Source organism: Diabrotica virgifera, chromosome 1 (assembly GCF_917563875.1).
Source record: "Diabrotica virgifera virgifera chromosome 1, PGI_DIABVI_V3a".
In the NCBI taxonomy this organism is placed as follows: Eukaryota; Metazoa; Arthropoda; class Insecta; order Coleoptera; family Chrysomelidae; genus Diabrotica; species Diabrotica virgifera.
The window spans coordinates 46,086,389-46,102,870 of record NC_065443.1 but is presented as its reverse complement, the minus strand read 5'-3'; the positions used below and the strand labels follow the sequence as shown (position 1 = coordinate 46,102,870).

The window sequence follows — 16,482 nt, the reverse complement described above, 5'->3', positions numbered from 1 at the left end:
TACCTCTACCATATATTGGCTCTTAACACAGGGGAGTTCGTTAAGGGGGGCCCGAAAAAAAAATCTATCCTTAAAAATACTCGAAATTGTCAGATTAAGATAAGGTAAGTTAAGTACATGCAAAAGAGTGTATATTTCAAAAATCTGACGATTTGAGCCGGGCGTAAGGAAATGGATGAGTCCCAAAGTTTTACAAGAAAAAAGCGAATATTTCGCGAAATGAATGACAGATCGAAAAACTAAAAAATATGTGCCCAATATTTTTTAAAAATCTATCGAATGATACCAAACACGACTTACCACGGAGAGGGGTGGGGGTAAATTTAATATTTTAAATACGAATCCCGCGATATTTCGTGAAATGAACATCAGATCGAAAAACTGTAAAATACACTTATTCAATATTTTTGAAAAATCTATCGAATGGCATCAAACACGACCCCCCGTGGATGTGGGGTGGGGGTTACTTTAAAATCTTAAATAGGAGTCCTCATTTTTTATTGCAGATTTGGATTCATTACGTAAAAATAAGTAACTTTCATTCGAAACATTTTTTCGAATTATGGATGTATGGCGTTATAATCGGAAAAAACGCTTGTTGGAAAAGGAAAATTAAATTAAATAATGGCAAGCGCCCACTAAAATGGAAAACTCTACTTAACTTTTTTTGGTTTTAGGACCTACTCTTCACAACCCAATAGGTCCCCAAAGCGCTTGAGTGACTGCACATTTAGCATACTTTGCTCCCCTACCAATAGGAAAAAGGGTAAGTCCATAGAGGTATATATTAACATAGAGGGAGCCTACCTTCCGCGCTTCCTGACGACAAGATCTCATGGACTGGTTTGCTGCATCTCTTTCTAAAGGCTGTATGACACTATACATTTTCTTGTATCATTTCTAATATCGTTTCTATGTCAAAAAAATGCATAGTGTCATACACAGATACAAGAAACGATATCAGAAACGATACAAGAATTTGAGTCAGACACAGATTCTTGTACAAGAACTGCGCCAATTTCTGCGCAAAGAGCAAAAACGTAAAACCTGCTGGTAAAACATCTAAAATGTCATAATTACTTACTCATAATGGCGGCTGAAATGAAAATGGGATCATGTATTGATGAGTTTATTTGTGTTTTTGTAGGTATTATTTATAAATCTTATATTGATACTTAATATACCGTTTGGTATGGATTACTGTTCTACTAATAACCATATAGCTCCTAGTAAAGTTCAAACTATAAATTTAGGTTTCATGGTGCATCATTTTTTACAAAATACAATAGCCCCTAATTTGGATCAAATTGAAGATAACTCTAATACAAATATTTTAGCACAAATTCAAAACAAAATAAAAACACAAATAATCAATCTCAAACAGTCAGCGTAAAATTCTGGTTAACATTAAAATGTTAATTAAAAGTTTATAAATTTTATAAAATCCTTGAAATCAGCTGTAGATGCAGTACTACCATAACGTGACACGGGGTGACAAACAAAATATCGACCAATCGCGTGCCGAATTTCATACAATTTTCGATACAAGAACCATAGAGTTATATATTAGCATAGAGAGAGTGTCATTCAGAGCGAAGTGACGACACCATCTTTTTTATTTGGATTAGTGCTGTTTCACTCTTACGCATAGTAAAGCTGCTACAGTTGTCCTCCTCTTCCGTGCCTATATTCACACTGAATGTCATCATAGATTTTCGATACAATGTGTTAGAAAGAGATGCCGCAAACCAGTCCATGAGATCTTGTCGTCAGGAAGCGCGGAAGGTAGGCTCCCTCTATGTTAATATATACCTCTATGACAAGAACTTGCATAGTGTCATACAGGGCACACATGTACGTACAAGAAATGATACAAGAAAATGTATACAAGAAACGATATCAGAAACGATATTAGAAATGATACAAGAAAATGCATAGTGTCATACAGCCTTAACACATGTATCGAAAATCTATGATGGCATTCAGTGTGAATATAGGCACGGAAGAGGAGGACAACTATAGCAGCTTTACTATGCGTAAGAGTGAAACAGCACTAATCCAAATAAAAAAGATGGTGTCGTCACTTCGCTCTGAATGACACTCTCTCTATGCTAATATATAACTCTATGGGTAAGTCCGTGATAATACACATTTATGACATTTATTCTAACATGACATTTTAGTTAAATCTGACAGTTGTCACATTTTATTTTCAATTTGGAATAAAAACCAATCAAATGTGTTTCTTGCATTTATAAAATGGTATTTTCTCTTATTTGTATAGTCTTATAAATTATACAGATTATATTTGTAATGTTATTATCTAATTAAAAAAAATAATTTTTTTATTATGGCGCCATCTATCGACAACTAGAATAAATGTTATAAAAATGTCACCGACGAAATGTAATCATCGACGTGCCTTTTTTCTGTCACATACAATTTAATGCGTTAGAAAGAAATCGAAAAACTGTGACGCACTGAAAGATGATCATGAGAAATACTGTACACTGTTTTCCATTGATTTGAGAAAAAACGGAAAAAATGCCGTTTTCGACATTAAATTGTTTATAAATAAAAATGGCCGCCAGATCCTACGCAGGAAATAGTTACAGTTTGTTCTCATAGGTATTACCTGTCGAAAAAACGCTTCAGTACCCTGGCTGCTCGAGTTGGTCACGAAACAGGGTATATTTTTGCCTTATTACCCTGGCCTATTACTCGTACTCGTACATCGTACATTTGATTTGTCACTCGTTGCCACTCGTTCGTCTTCCAAATTCCAACTGTTGTCGGTAAAGACACAAACTAGACAACATAGAAAGAAGAAGTAAATCTTCTTTGAAAACAGGTCATTCTGTCTTCAGCAACTTCAGCTGTTAAATGACAGTATCCATATCCATCCACTGGCATCCACTGACATTTATTACTTAAAATGTTGTTTGAGGTTATGTGGAATTCAAGAACATTTTTCTTTTTACATATTATTTTGATTTTCTTACCCCTAATATATCCTGAAACACAAAATCAGGAATCAGAAGCCGCAGAAGAACTTTGTATCCTTTAGCAAATGTAAAAAATTCTTATTAATCATGTTATTTCGTACTGTTAATTATTACCTTAACATTTACACAGATAAAAAATTATTTAAACAACAGCGGGTAGAACAATTAAATGCAATAAAGAGCTTCGAAAAAACATCGAATTATGAAAAGCAATATGCTATGATTACTTTAATGGCTGAAAAGATATTTGATACTATTGCAGAAAGTAGAGTCTTTGTAGAATCCTCATTTGTGCCAGGAATTTCTGAGTTTCCTTTGGACAGTGAAAGAAAAGCAGCTATATCTAGCATATTAGAGAATACTGTACTGTTTTCCGAGATTGCATTAAGATTTCCGGAAATTTCTACTTCTTTATTAAAAAGAAATAAAAACTGGGATCTTGTTCTTCAATGGGGTATTGCATTTACTTACCATATGAGACACCTTTTAGACGACAATACCATACAGCTGTTGAGGTTAGTGAGTCAAGAATTAAATCATGTTGAGAGACACCCAGATTATGTAAATCCCTATAGAAAGTCTCCAGAAGTACAAAAGGATATTGTGCAACCAAAGCCCAAGAAGAAAAAGAAAATTATCAAGAAAGGACCAAAGCTATCTAGTCGTTTTGAGTTGTAAAAACTTTTTCATAATCAATAAAAATATTTATAAAGGACTTATTTTTCCAAATATTAGAGGGTAACTAATATTCAATACTTTTTGTTAAAGTTTGGTTAATGTGAAATTGATATTGTTTCTTTTTATTATTTGTATTATAATGTTGCCTTACTTGATTTTAATAGATTTTCTTGTGTAAACAGATCTCTGGATTGGAATACACAAGACTGGTGTAATATATTATCATCCAGACTGTTTAGTTTTAAATTAGATATACACAGTATACATATAAACACTGTACGCCATCTATAGTTTGTTTTTAAACAAAGAGGAGTGATTCAAATTTACCGCGCTGTAATGCTTGATTTTAATTGGTCCAACCGTAGGCAAGTTTATTCCCATAGATATTTTTTTTTATTACATATTTTCATTTACAATCTGCTTCATCGAAGCTATAAGCAAATAGTTTGAATGTTAAATACATGAGGGAGAAGCTGCCCTGTGGCAACCCTCCTATTATAATTTTTTACATTTGATCACAATATGTATATATTTAATTTATTAAATCTGTTTGATATAGTTACTTCAGTCGTCTTGCGAATTCGGGAGGAGTGTTCAGCAGTCTTGCTTCATCATTTGGATGACTTCTCAGTCCATCAAGGTAGCTCTTTGTGATCCTTGGAATTTCTTCCTCTACCAAGGGTGTAGCTGAGTCATCGTGTAGGGTTTTATTGCTTACATACCAGGGTGCGTTGAATATCATCCTCAATATTTTTGATTGGACTCTTTGTATTATCTTGATATTTGATGGCTTTGAGCATCCCCAGAGTTGAACACCAGGAGCAGTTTATTTTCAATATTGAGTTTTGATTTTCGACCAATAAGCCAGCTCATTTGTCGTATTTTGATGTTGATCTGGGTTTTCTTGGCTTGGATGTGCGGCATCCTATAGATAGATATAATAACAGAATAGATTAAGCCAGTCCGAAAAATAGCGTAATGTGGAACAGTTCGGCTCAGTGGTCTTTCTATCTCTCTCTACCGGCGCTTAGCTTTCTCTATCATATGATGGCTGCCGCCTCTGTGTAACTGTCATTCCATTACTCCCACCTCTTGGTAGATACGCTCACACTCTCATGACAGACAAAGATAGCTAGACCACCTTACTTGATATCGGCGTTACACCCAGATGCATTGAGTGGCATATGACTAGCCAGATCTATTGTTGACGTATCTCTGTTTATTCCACTGTTATAAAATTTTGACACTAATGGCATTTATCAAATTTTGACACAATTTGCATTTCATAGGTTAATTAAGTTTTTTTTATTTTACTGTGGCTTTAGCACTTAGCTATTTAGCCAGATAGAATCATGTTGATAATAATAATTAATAGTAATACAAAAAACAAACTATTAAAGCTAATACAAATTATTAAAATACATGTTATTCTAATTTACTTAATACTAAATAAAAAAGTGTCTATCTATACCTAGAGGTCATTAGAGTCAAAGAAAAGAAAAAAAATCAAGGTTGTGTTTAAGAAACTACTATTAAGAGGCTGCAGTAGCGATCAACAGGTAGCAACAAACGCGTTCCAAGATTGCGGCTCTAATTTTGAATATTTTGTCGAGATATTTGACACACATATTCGTAATATAATAAAGAATGGCGGTACAGAGCCCAATTTCAGAAATATGTTAGTACATGGAAATTATTCTATAACTAAATAGAATATTGAAAAAAGGAGCCTGTACCGCCATTAAGAAGAAAAAAAAAATAAACTTATTTCAAATAAACTTTTTTATCCCATGCCTAGATTTTGTGTAATCTTGGAACTACTAAAATTTTTTATTTCTAACAAGAAATCGAACATACACACACCTGTAAAATTAGCCGAACACCTTAAAAATGGGACATGTTTGATGTCGCGAATTTCCTAAACCTGTTTTTCGATTTGAGTGATTCTTTTAGTATGTTATAGCCTTATTAGTTAAGAATATCGGTGTAATAATATTGTTGGTAAACAGGTAAATGTCATTTTATACCGGGTGTTACAATCATACTGTGTTTTTTCTTAAAATTCGGAACACCCTGTGAAATATTCTAGCATATATAAAATATTAAAATTAAAACTCGATTGTAGATTTAGGCTTTCTTAACATTTTCTTTTTTGATTCATTTGCTTATGTTGGAAAATAAAAAAGTTATGTGCTTTAACAACTAGCCATGCTTTTTATCAATAAATCCTCATAGTAGGGGAGGAAAGTAATGCTGTTACTCGAGCGTTACGGGGACCTATTGGATTGTGAAGAGCGGGTGCTAAAACCAAAAAAAGTTAAGTTAAGTTTTCTATAAAGTGTAGGACTCTCCATTTTTAATTTAATTTTCCATTTCCACCAATCTTTTTTTCTGATTATAGCGCCATCTCTCTATAATTGGAAAAAATGTTGCGAATAAAAGTTGCTTATTTTTACGTCAATGGATCCAAATTTGCAATAAAAATTGGGGGCTCCTATTTAAGATTTTAAAGTAACCCCCACCCCACCACCGTGGGGGGTCGTGTTTGGTGCCATTCAGTAGATTTTTAAAAAATATTGAATATGTGTGTTTTGCAGTTTTACGATCTGATGTTCATTTTGCGAAATATCGCAGGGTTCGTATTTAAAATTTTTAGTTTACCCCCCACCCCTCTCCGTGGGGTGCCACGAGCCCCCATGGAGGTGGGGTGGGGGATTTAATTTAAAATTGGAAAAAAATCCTTTGTAAAAGGTATAAAATTTTTTATTAAAAATCCCTTTAAAGGGCTACATCACAACAAAACGTTTTCGATTTTTAATAAAATCATCATCAGTGTTAAGATAAACTTGATGCTAGCTGAGCCACAAAAGAAAAATATTAGGGTAAACACCCTTTAAATATCACATTGATGCGTTATAAGTGCATACTTTGAAAAATTCCCTTGTGATAGTTACATGGCAACTGGGATAATGCCCTAAGGTAATGTATATCCCAACACGTGGGATCCAAAATTTGCTTGTTTACATACCGATGACTTAATGGCAAAAAATGACATTTTGGATCCCACGTGTTGGGATATACATTACCTTAGGGCATTATCCCAGTTGCCATGTAACCATCACAAGGCAATTTTTCAAAGTATGCACTTATAACGCATCAATGTGATATTTAAAGGGTGTTTACCCTAATATTTTTCTTTTGTGGCTCAGCTAGCATCAAGTTTATCTTAACACTGATGATGATTTTATAAAAAATCGAAAACGTTTTGTTGTGCTGTAGCCCTTTAAAGGGATTTTTAATAAAAAATTTTATACCTTTTACAAATAATTTTTTTCCAATTTTGTGATTGATGGTATACAGCCAACTACAGGAAAAACATTTCTTTTTCTTTGTGGATTTTTAATTTAAAATGTTGAAACAGGAGCCCCCAATTTTTATTGCAGATTTGGATTTTACGTAAAAATAAGCAACTTTTATTCGACACATTTTTTCGAATTATGGATAGATAGCGCTATTATCGGAGAAAAATGATTGTTTCAAATGGAAACTTACATTAAAAAATGAAAAGTCTCCCACTTTATGGAAAACCCAACTTAACCTTTTTCTGATTTTAGCACATACTCTTCACAATCCAATAGGACCCCATAACGCTCGAGTAACTGCAAATTTAGTATACTTTCCTCCCCTACTATGAGGATTTATTGATGAAAAACATGGATAGTTGTTAACGCACATAACTTTTTTATTATCTCACATAAGTAAATGAATCAAAAAAGAAAATGTTAAGAAAGTCTAAGTCTACAACCGAGTATCAATTTTTATATTTTACATATGCTAGAATATTCCACAGGGTGTTCCAAACTTTAAGAAAAAAACACAGTATGATTGGTACACCCGGTATAAAATGATATTTACCTGTCTAGCAACAATATTATCACAACGATATTCTTAAATAATAAGGCTGTAACATACTAAAAGAATCACTTAAATCGGACCAGTGGTTTAGGAAATTCAAGACATCAAACATGTCCCATTTTTAAGGTGTTCGGCTAATTTTACCGGTGTGTGTATTATAACTAAATAACTAATTAGGCAACATAGAGAAATTATCACTGTGATTTTGACAAACCTGCGTCAGATTTTCTCTAATCTGTTCTGTCATCTTTATCGATATCTGTTCAGTGCAGTAGTGTGTTAATTTAAGTATTCGCTTTTGTTGTTTCATAGGAAAGTAGTGTTTATTGATAGTTAGTTTATTATACAGGGTGTCCCGAAAAGATTGGTCATAAATTATACCACACATTTTGGGGTCAAAAATAGTTCGATTGAACCTAACTTACCTTAGTACAAATGTGCTCATAAAAAAAGTTACAGCCCTTTGAAGTTACAAAATGAAAATTGATTTTTTTCAATATATCGAAAACTATTAGAGATTTTTTATTGAAAATGGACATGTATCATTCTTATGGCAGGAACATCTTAAAGCCAAATTATAGTGAAATTTGTCCACCCCATAAACAATTTATGGGGATTTTGTTCCCTTAAACCCCCCCAAACTTTTTTGTACGTTCCAATTAATTCATTATTGTGGTACCATTAGTTAAACACAACGTTTTTAAAACTTTTTTGCCTCTTAGTATTTTTTCGATAAGCCAGTTTTTATTGAGATGCGGCTTCTTTTTCAATACATTTACGTAAAAATTTTATGGGGGTTTTGTTCCTTTAAACCCCCAAATGTTTGTGTACGTTCCAATTAAACTATTATTGTGGTACCATTAGTTAAACACAGTGTTTTTAAAACTTTTGCCTCTTAATCTTTTTTTCATAAGTCACCTTTTATCGAGATGTAGCTTCTTTTTCAAAATATACCTAAAAATGTAAATTATAAATAAATTTTCAGATTATTAACAGGTCTCTATAATCGTACTTAACCATATACAAATATGTGGTGGATTCGACAAATATTCAAAATATCTCGATGAACACTGGCTTATCGAAAAAGTACTAGGAGGCAAAAAAGTTTTAAAAATAATGTGTTCAACTAATGGTGCCACAATAATAATTTAATTGGCACGTACGCAAAAGTTTGGGGGGGTTTAAGGGAACAAAACCCCCATAACATTTTTATGGGGTGCACAAATTTTACTTAAATTTTTTTTAAGATGTTGCTGCCATAAAAATGCCACAAGTCCATTTTCAATAAAAAATCTCTGAGAGTTTTCGATATATGAAAAAAAAATCGATTTTCATTTTGTAACTTCAAAGGGCTGTAACTTTTTTTGTGTGCATTATTGTATAGAGGTAAGTGGGGTTCAATCGACCTATTTTTGACCCCAGAATCTGTGGTATAATTTATGACCAATCTTTTCGGAACACCCTGTATATTTGTTGTTATTGTATAAGTTGTTGGCCTCTTTGAAATAATAGATTGTTGTTAATTGTGAGTTTTAGTTATATGTAGGTAGGTAAGTATATTTTACGTAAAAATATTTCGAATTCTAATGCGAGTATATAAAGTTTTAGGAGGATTTTTTATTCTAAAAATATCAAAAGTTTAACAAAATGGAAAAAGTAAATCAAACGAAACATAAAGTGAAACCTTCCAAGAAAAAGTCTATTAAAAACTGTACCAAAATTATGCGAAAATCGAAATTTGTTTCGCTTCACAACAAAAAATGATTATTTATTATAGTTTTATTATTAGGTATTTCATGCAAATGCCTTTCTAAATACCTATCTTAACATAAAATTTTCACCCATTTTGGTTTATTTTTATAAATATCTATTTATTAATAATAAAACCGTTTTCCATTACATACTTCCATTTAGCGCGACTATGAAATTGTCAAAATATTAATCTTAGATAATGTCAAAGATTACCACTGTTGCCAAAGTTTATGATACTATCTCCCGAAGTTATATTTTGTTGCTACCTATTGATCGCTACCGTTTACTCTTAATAGGGAAAAGGTGGGTAAATAAAACAATTGGGTTAAAACAAAAGTTAATATTAACTTTTGTTCTCCCGAAGTTATATTTTGTTGCTACCTATTGATCGCTACCGTTTACTCTTAATAGGGAAAAGGTGGGTAAATAAAACAATTGGGTTAAAACAAAAGTTAATATTAACTTTTGTTTTAACCCAATTGTTTTATTTACCCACCTTTTCCCTATTAAGAGTAAACGGTAGCGATCAATAGGTAGCAACAAAATATAACTTCGGGAGATATGAGATTAGCTAAGATTGATTACAGACACATATTTGTACTATGTATAAATTTGATTAGACAATCATATACTCTTTTGTCATTAGTAGTCAATAGGTTATTTATTTGGTATGGAGGAAATATTTGCAGCATTTTCAAGTTGTTTAAAAGAGTTCCTGAATGCTGAGTATATTTGGAACACTTAAAAAAGATATGATTAAGATCTCCTTAATCACATGACATGTTTCACATAAGTCCGAATTGTAAATTTTGATTTTAGCAAGATGAGCAGGATAACAAGCGTGACCAAATCTCAATCTTATTAAGGGTTGTTATATATTTACGGTTAATTAAGTTATATCAGCGATTTTTTGTATTTTCCGCGTTATTCCTTTAATTTTTAGATTTTTAGTCTGGTTTTATATAAAAACAATTGTTTTTAGAACTTTTTAGCGACATATTAATTGGATTACCGTCGAGAGCCGACATGATCAACCAGGGGCGTCATTTGAAATTTTGATAGGGGGGGCAAGCATTATATACAATACATTATATATGCAAACATAATACAAAATTGATCTATTTTCTGTAAATTTAAGTCATTTTCAGGGTCAGGGGGGCAAATGCACCCCTGACCCTATCAAATGACGCCCCTGTGATCAACCAAAAAAGATGTATTTGGTGATTATTCGAGTGACTTTCTTGGGTGTGAATCTGTCTTTTTAGTTTACTCCTCCTGGTTAAAAAATAAACCACAGTATGAACCAGACGGTCCCCACTTCCCACCTAATACACCTAATTCTCACCAATTTTAACACTCTGTCCAAGGCTATCATCCTCATCACCAACCATAGTGGAATAAACAATGTTGCCGATTTTAGCGCTTCTTTCAGTGGGCTATAAATATCTAATCCAAATCTAAACATATTATTTAATGTCAAAGTAAACATTATTCCTCTCGTTTCTGTACTTTAATGTCTATATGATTCTGACTTTTATTTTCTATTAGGGCAGGGCCCAACAATAAGCTCAGATGATAATAAAACTGATTTTTCCACCTACCTCTACCGAAAGTATACTTTTCCGGACCTGATTGTAGGGAGCAAAGTTGTACTTTTCCTCCCTAGGGAGGAAAATATTTTTCCTCCCTAGGGAGGAAAAGTAAAACTGACGTCATGGTATTTCATTCATGAAATATAACTTATTGACGCCCTGTACATTATCTATTTTCTATTACGTCAGTATCTATACATTTTAACGTTTATTTATAAAACACTCCGTATTTTGCAGAATGGTAAAAAACAGTAAATTGTTATTTTGATTTAACAATGTTTACATTAATAATTTGACTTATATTTGACAGTTGACAGTTATATTGTACATACTTGTTAGTTTTAGTTTTAATAAATTTTGTTGGTTAGTAACATAAATAAATTAAGTAAAAATAAAAAATGACTTGTAATTAATTTGAGGAAGGTGGAAAAACCATATGTATAACATGGGAGTAAAGTTCCTTTTCCTCCCTTGAATGATTACTGCCCTCCGCTACGCGTCGGGCAGTAAACTTCATTCTCGGGAGGAAAAGTAGCACTTTCCTCCCTTGTTATACAAATAGCTATTATTTCCTGGATTATATACAAATTAATATCCTATTTCCACCTCCTCTATTACCTTTTCAATTATGAATTAAAGAAAACCATTAGGTAGTAGATATTTGAATTATTTATCTAGAACTTTTTAATGAAAGTGAAATGACGTACAATGCTATCCTATCTTCTAGTTCTAGTGACATAATTATAATTTTAATTTGTGGACACTCTGTATAATATAAATTTATAATTTTTCTAAATTCTTCTACTTCTTTTTCTTCTTTTAAAAATTCCGGTTCATCGTTCAGGTAGAAAGAAGAAGAAGAGGAAGATTATGGTTATGTTTTGTATGTTTGGTTGTTATCAGGTTGTTATGGAAACATCTCTTCAAAAATATATACAAATATTATAACAACTTACGTTTTATTTGTTGTTTTCTTAAATCTTACAATAAATAAGATGCTGCGAGATGACGATATAGATTTATTAGTAGGAAAAAAGGTAAATATATTTTGTGCAAAATTCTTTACATGCTTGTAAATATTATTACATATTATTATGTTTTAGTCTGCCCCTAAACAAGGCAGAAGATCGGTTAAAAATTTAGAAGAACCAGAAATTGCTGAAGAATTATCTAAGGATATGGATGACCTGCACATAAGAGCTAGAAAAACGAGTTTGTGGAGTGATGAACCACCTAAATCATCTAGGTTAGTGTATACATGTTTCATTTATAGGAATAAATAAACCATCAGAACTAATCTGAATATATTGACTGGTAAGATTCATCATCATTAGAACAATACTGAGAGCTCAGATAGTCAAAAAAAAAAAACAGAATAAGATGACCAAAACGAACTTTCAGCACATTACTTAAGGTTTATTTCACTGAAGGTTGATTCAGATCAACAGTCATGGTACAACCAGATCAGTCAAATGACTGTCAAGTCAAGGGGCCACCCATTCACACACATAGTCTGGGCAGATACACTCGGAAAAATGAAAGATTACCCATGAATGATCACATCAATCACTTATTTTGTATTTGCTATCTTTTTCTATAAATAACAAATGTTTGTTATAGGAAAAGACAGCAAATTGATGCTTAAACTGCAAAACCTCGTAAGTCAGTTTTTTTTGTAACTTTAGAGGAGAGACGAACAACATTTTGAGTTCTTTATGTAAGATTCAATTTATTCGTTTTGTGTGTGTAGGGTTCTTTTTAGGTAACGATTCCATTACCATTAAGTAAAATTCGGTAATATTGTTTTTTTTTGTCAAATAGTGACTTATGAGGTTTTGTTACTTAAAATTCTAAACTATCATTAAACTTACGAGGTTTTGTCTCATAAAGATGCAACTTACAGTCTTACTTATGAGGTTTTTGTAGATGTCGCTAGTATACTGAATTCGTTCTATCGAGATTCACTTTGACACTGACGTTAGTAATTTCTTTTTTGGGAAGTTCAGTTGTCAGAAGTGACTGGAAATTACTACACAACCAACGCACCTGCTCATAGCCAATATTATTAATAGTAAACAGACATAAAAATGACATAAACCTTACGCCAATCAATAATTATTTATTTACACCATTATAATGTATTGATAAAAAATAAGATAATTGTTTATTGTACAAAATAAAAATATTTTGTAGAAATAAACTCTACAAAATTTTATGAGATTAGTAGACACTCCCACTATTTCTAATGATTCTTCTTTTTTATACGAACCATCGAAATACAAAATAAGTGATTGATGTGATCTTTCATGGGTAATCTTTCATTTTTCCGATTGTAACTGTCAGTATACTTCTGCATTCAGGTTGATCAAGATGCAAGATTGTAGAGTTGTATAAAGTTCTTAGTATATCAAAGAATAAAAACTACATTCTTATGAGATAATTAGAAGTTACCATATAATGACAATATTATATGCATGGCAATATGTCTTTTATAGCATTAAAATCAACAAATTTCATATTGTCTTATTGAAATGCTTAGGTATTTATTTTTGTGTGATGTTTGGTATTTTTAAGAAACATTTAAAAATACTTATCTTTAGAATGTATAATAGATAGTTCTCAATATAATAGCTAATAGATATAGATAGCTAAATATAATAATTCCTTCTATAATACTGAACATAGTTTTGAGGCATGTTTCCTGCCATGTTTTTAATGTTCTTCGAGTACAATGGATACAAGAAATCTTAGAGTAATCTTTCTTCACAAACACAAGTAATTAATTTTTCTTCCTCCATTGTTAACTAAAACGACGAAGCAAGTAGCTCAAATATGGTACAACTGAAAACAGATGATTGACTTACTGTGTCATATTCACACCACCTCAGCAGTTTGGTCCAGTCAAGATCAAGTCACAGTCTTGATCGCTGGTAGAGCAACAGGACAGGCAGTGACTATAACTGTACCATGGCTGTACGTAGGAATTATCTCATTTGAAAACCACGAAGCAATCCTGACTGTATCATCTCTGAATGTAACATGACTGTTGGTATTATGAATCAACCATTATAGATTATTACCAACTTAATAGGGCAGTCAATGAGGGTATTTGGCTCCGAATTCCATCCTACTACATCGACTTACTTGATATTTTCACAGTAAGTAGGGAATAGCTCAAGAAACAAAGTCTACCCTATGCCGATGTGAGCTTTTATCGTGGGGGTGGTTCCCATCCCTTCTCGGGGTGAAAAATGTTTTGGTTAAAATAGCCACGAAAAAGGCTAGAGAACCTAATTTTAAGCAAAAAAATACTGTTCTATGATTATTTTTTGAAAACTCAATACTTTTTGAGTTATTCGTGGTTGAAAATTGGCCATTTTCATTGAAAAATGACACCTTTTCGGACGGATTTTTGCGAATACCTTAAAAACTATACATCTAACAAAAAACTATATAAAATATTTCGGTAGGTTATAAAAAAACAAAGAGATTCGTTCCTTCATAAATCTTCTAGTTAAAATACAAAGAGGGATATCGTAGGTAAGAAGAGTTTGCATGCTCAAATAGGTGTATTCAATTTGAAATAACAGAGAAACTGTCGATTTTAGGTGTATAATGATACCAATAACTTTTGTAGTCCTTGAAAAGACCTTTAAAATGATCAATACCAATTGTCGATTAAATGCAAACTAAGCGAGATATTCTGCAAAAAAGTTAATGACTAATGTATTTTAAGAAGACATGAGAAGTATATTTAACCCCTCATCCATCAGAATTTAAATACATTGTTTTCCTTCTACAATACTTTTTATTATAATGTTATTTCTATGTTTAGAAAGTTGGGTTGGATTAAAATGAATGGTTTTTGAAAAAAATAAGATCAAATTATAGAGCACATTTTTAAATTTTCTTAAAAATCTACTACGAAAAAAAGATAAGACACAAAAATATAGGGCTTTTACAGATAAAAATTTCCTTTTTGTTTTTCATTACTGTATCTCTTATCATTTTCAAGTTACATGGAGAAAAAGAAAGATTTTTAAGAAAATTTATGTTTATTAAGATTAAATCTTTTTTTTCAACCATTCATTTCAAACCCGTCCAACTTTTTGAACATAGAAATAACATTATAATAAAAGCTATTATAGAAGGAAAACCATGCATTTAGGTTTTGGTGGATGGGGGTTAAAATTAATTCTCATTTTTTCTTAAAATACATTAGTTATCAATTTTGTTCGCAGCATATCTCGCTTAGTTTTAATGTAATGGACCTTTAATATAGCTCATTTTAAAGTTCCTTTCAAGCACTACAAAAGATATTAGTAGCATTATCCACCTAAAATCGACCGTGTGTCTGTTATTTCAAGTTGAATACACCAATTTGAGAATGTACCAAAAAACAAACTATTTTCACCTACCATTTCTCTTTTTGTAATATAACTAGAAGATTTATGAAGGCAAGTGTCGCTTTGTTTTTTTATAACCTACAAAAATGTATAATATAGTTTTTTAGTTAGATGCATAGTTTTTAAGATATTCGCAGAAAACCGTTCGAAAAGGTATTATGTTTCAATGGAAATGGCCAATTTTCAACTATGAATATCTCAAAAAGTATTGAGTTTTAAAAAAAATTATAAATCAGTTTTTGCTTAGAATTAGGTTCTCTAGCGAATTCCGTGGTAATTTTAACCAAAAAATTGTCCACCCCTACGAAGGGGTGGGAACCACCCCCAAGATAAAAGCACACATCGGCATAGGGTATACTTTAAATTAGGAGATAAGTAGGGGCTAGGCCCAAAATTTCATTAAAATCCATGCAGTAGGATAGATTTCGGAGGTAATATCCTATTCTTGCTCCCATTGACTGCCCTATAGTATTTTTACTACAAAAACGTTATTACGTAGGTCAAAATTTTTGACGTAACAGAACTGTCAAAACATTAGAATGTGACTTTTCTTATTGCTATGTTTATTAAGGCTGTATGACACTATACATTTTCTTGTATCATTTCTAATATCGTTTCTGATATGTCAAAAAAATGCATAGTGTCATACACAGATACAAGAAACGATATCAGAAACGATACAAGAATTTGTGTCAGGCACAGATTATTGTACAAGAACTGCGCCAATTTCTGCGCAAAGAGCAAAAACGTAAAACCTGCTGGTAAAACATCTAAAATGTCATAATTACTTACTCATAATGGCGGCTGAAATGAAAATGGGATAATGTATTGATGAATTTATTTGTGTTTTTGTAGGTATTATTTATAAATATTTTATTGATACTTAATATACCGTTTGGTATGGACTACTGTTCTACTAATAACCATATATTTAGCTCCTAGTAAAGTTCAAACTATAAATTTAGGTTTCATGGTGCATAATTTTTTAATAGACGAAAATACAATAGTTCCTAATTTGGATCAAACTGAAGATAATTCTAATGCAAATATTTTAGCACAAATATCAAAACAAAACAAAAACACAAATAATCAACCTCAGTCAACGTAAAATTCTGGTTAACATTAAAATGTTAA

At 31.8% G+C, this 16,482-nt stretch overlaps 2 protein-coding genes across 2 annotated transcripts in view; both read left to right on the top strand.

Annotated features, from left to right (window-relative positions):
* Nucleotides 1-2,549: 2,549 nt before the first annotated feature.
* Nucleotides 2,550-3,720, top strand: LOC126887960 (coiled-coil domain-containing protein 134-like). The gene is made up of 2 exons (XM_050655916.1): nucleotides 2,550-3,056; nucleotides 3,136-3,720. Exons 1-2 carry the CDS (start codon nucleotides 2,936-2,938, stop codon nucleotides 3,681-3,683), a joined length of 669 nt encoding a protein of 222 aa, XP_050511873.1. The 5' UTR covers nucleotides 2,550-2,935; the 3' UTR covers nucleotides 3,684-3,720.
* Nucleotides 3,721-11,805: 8,085 nt separating this feature from the next.
* LOC126887961 (intraflagellar transport protein 43 homolog) overlaps nucleotides 11,806-16,482 on the top strand; it is a 31,847-nt gene continuing 27,170 nt past the window's right edge. Inside the window, exons 1-2 of the mRNA XM_050655921.1 lie at nucleotides 11,806-11,979; nucleotides 12,046-12,188. Coding sequence (XP_050511878.1) covers nucleotides 11,938-11,979; nucleotides 12,046-12,188 — 185 coding nt within the window. The 5' untranslated portion in view covers nucleotides 11,806-11,937. The remainder of the gene's footprint in view (nucleotides 11,980-12,045; nucleotides 12,189-16,482) is intronic.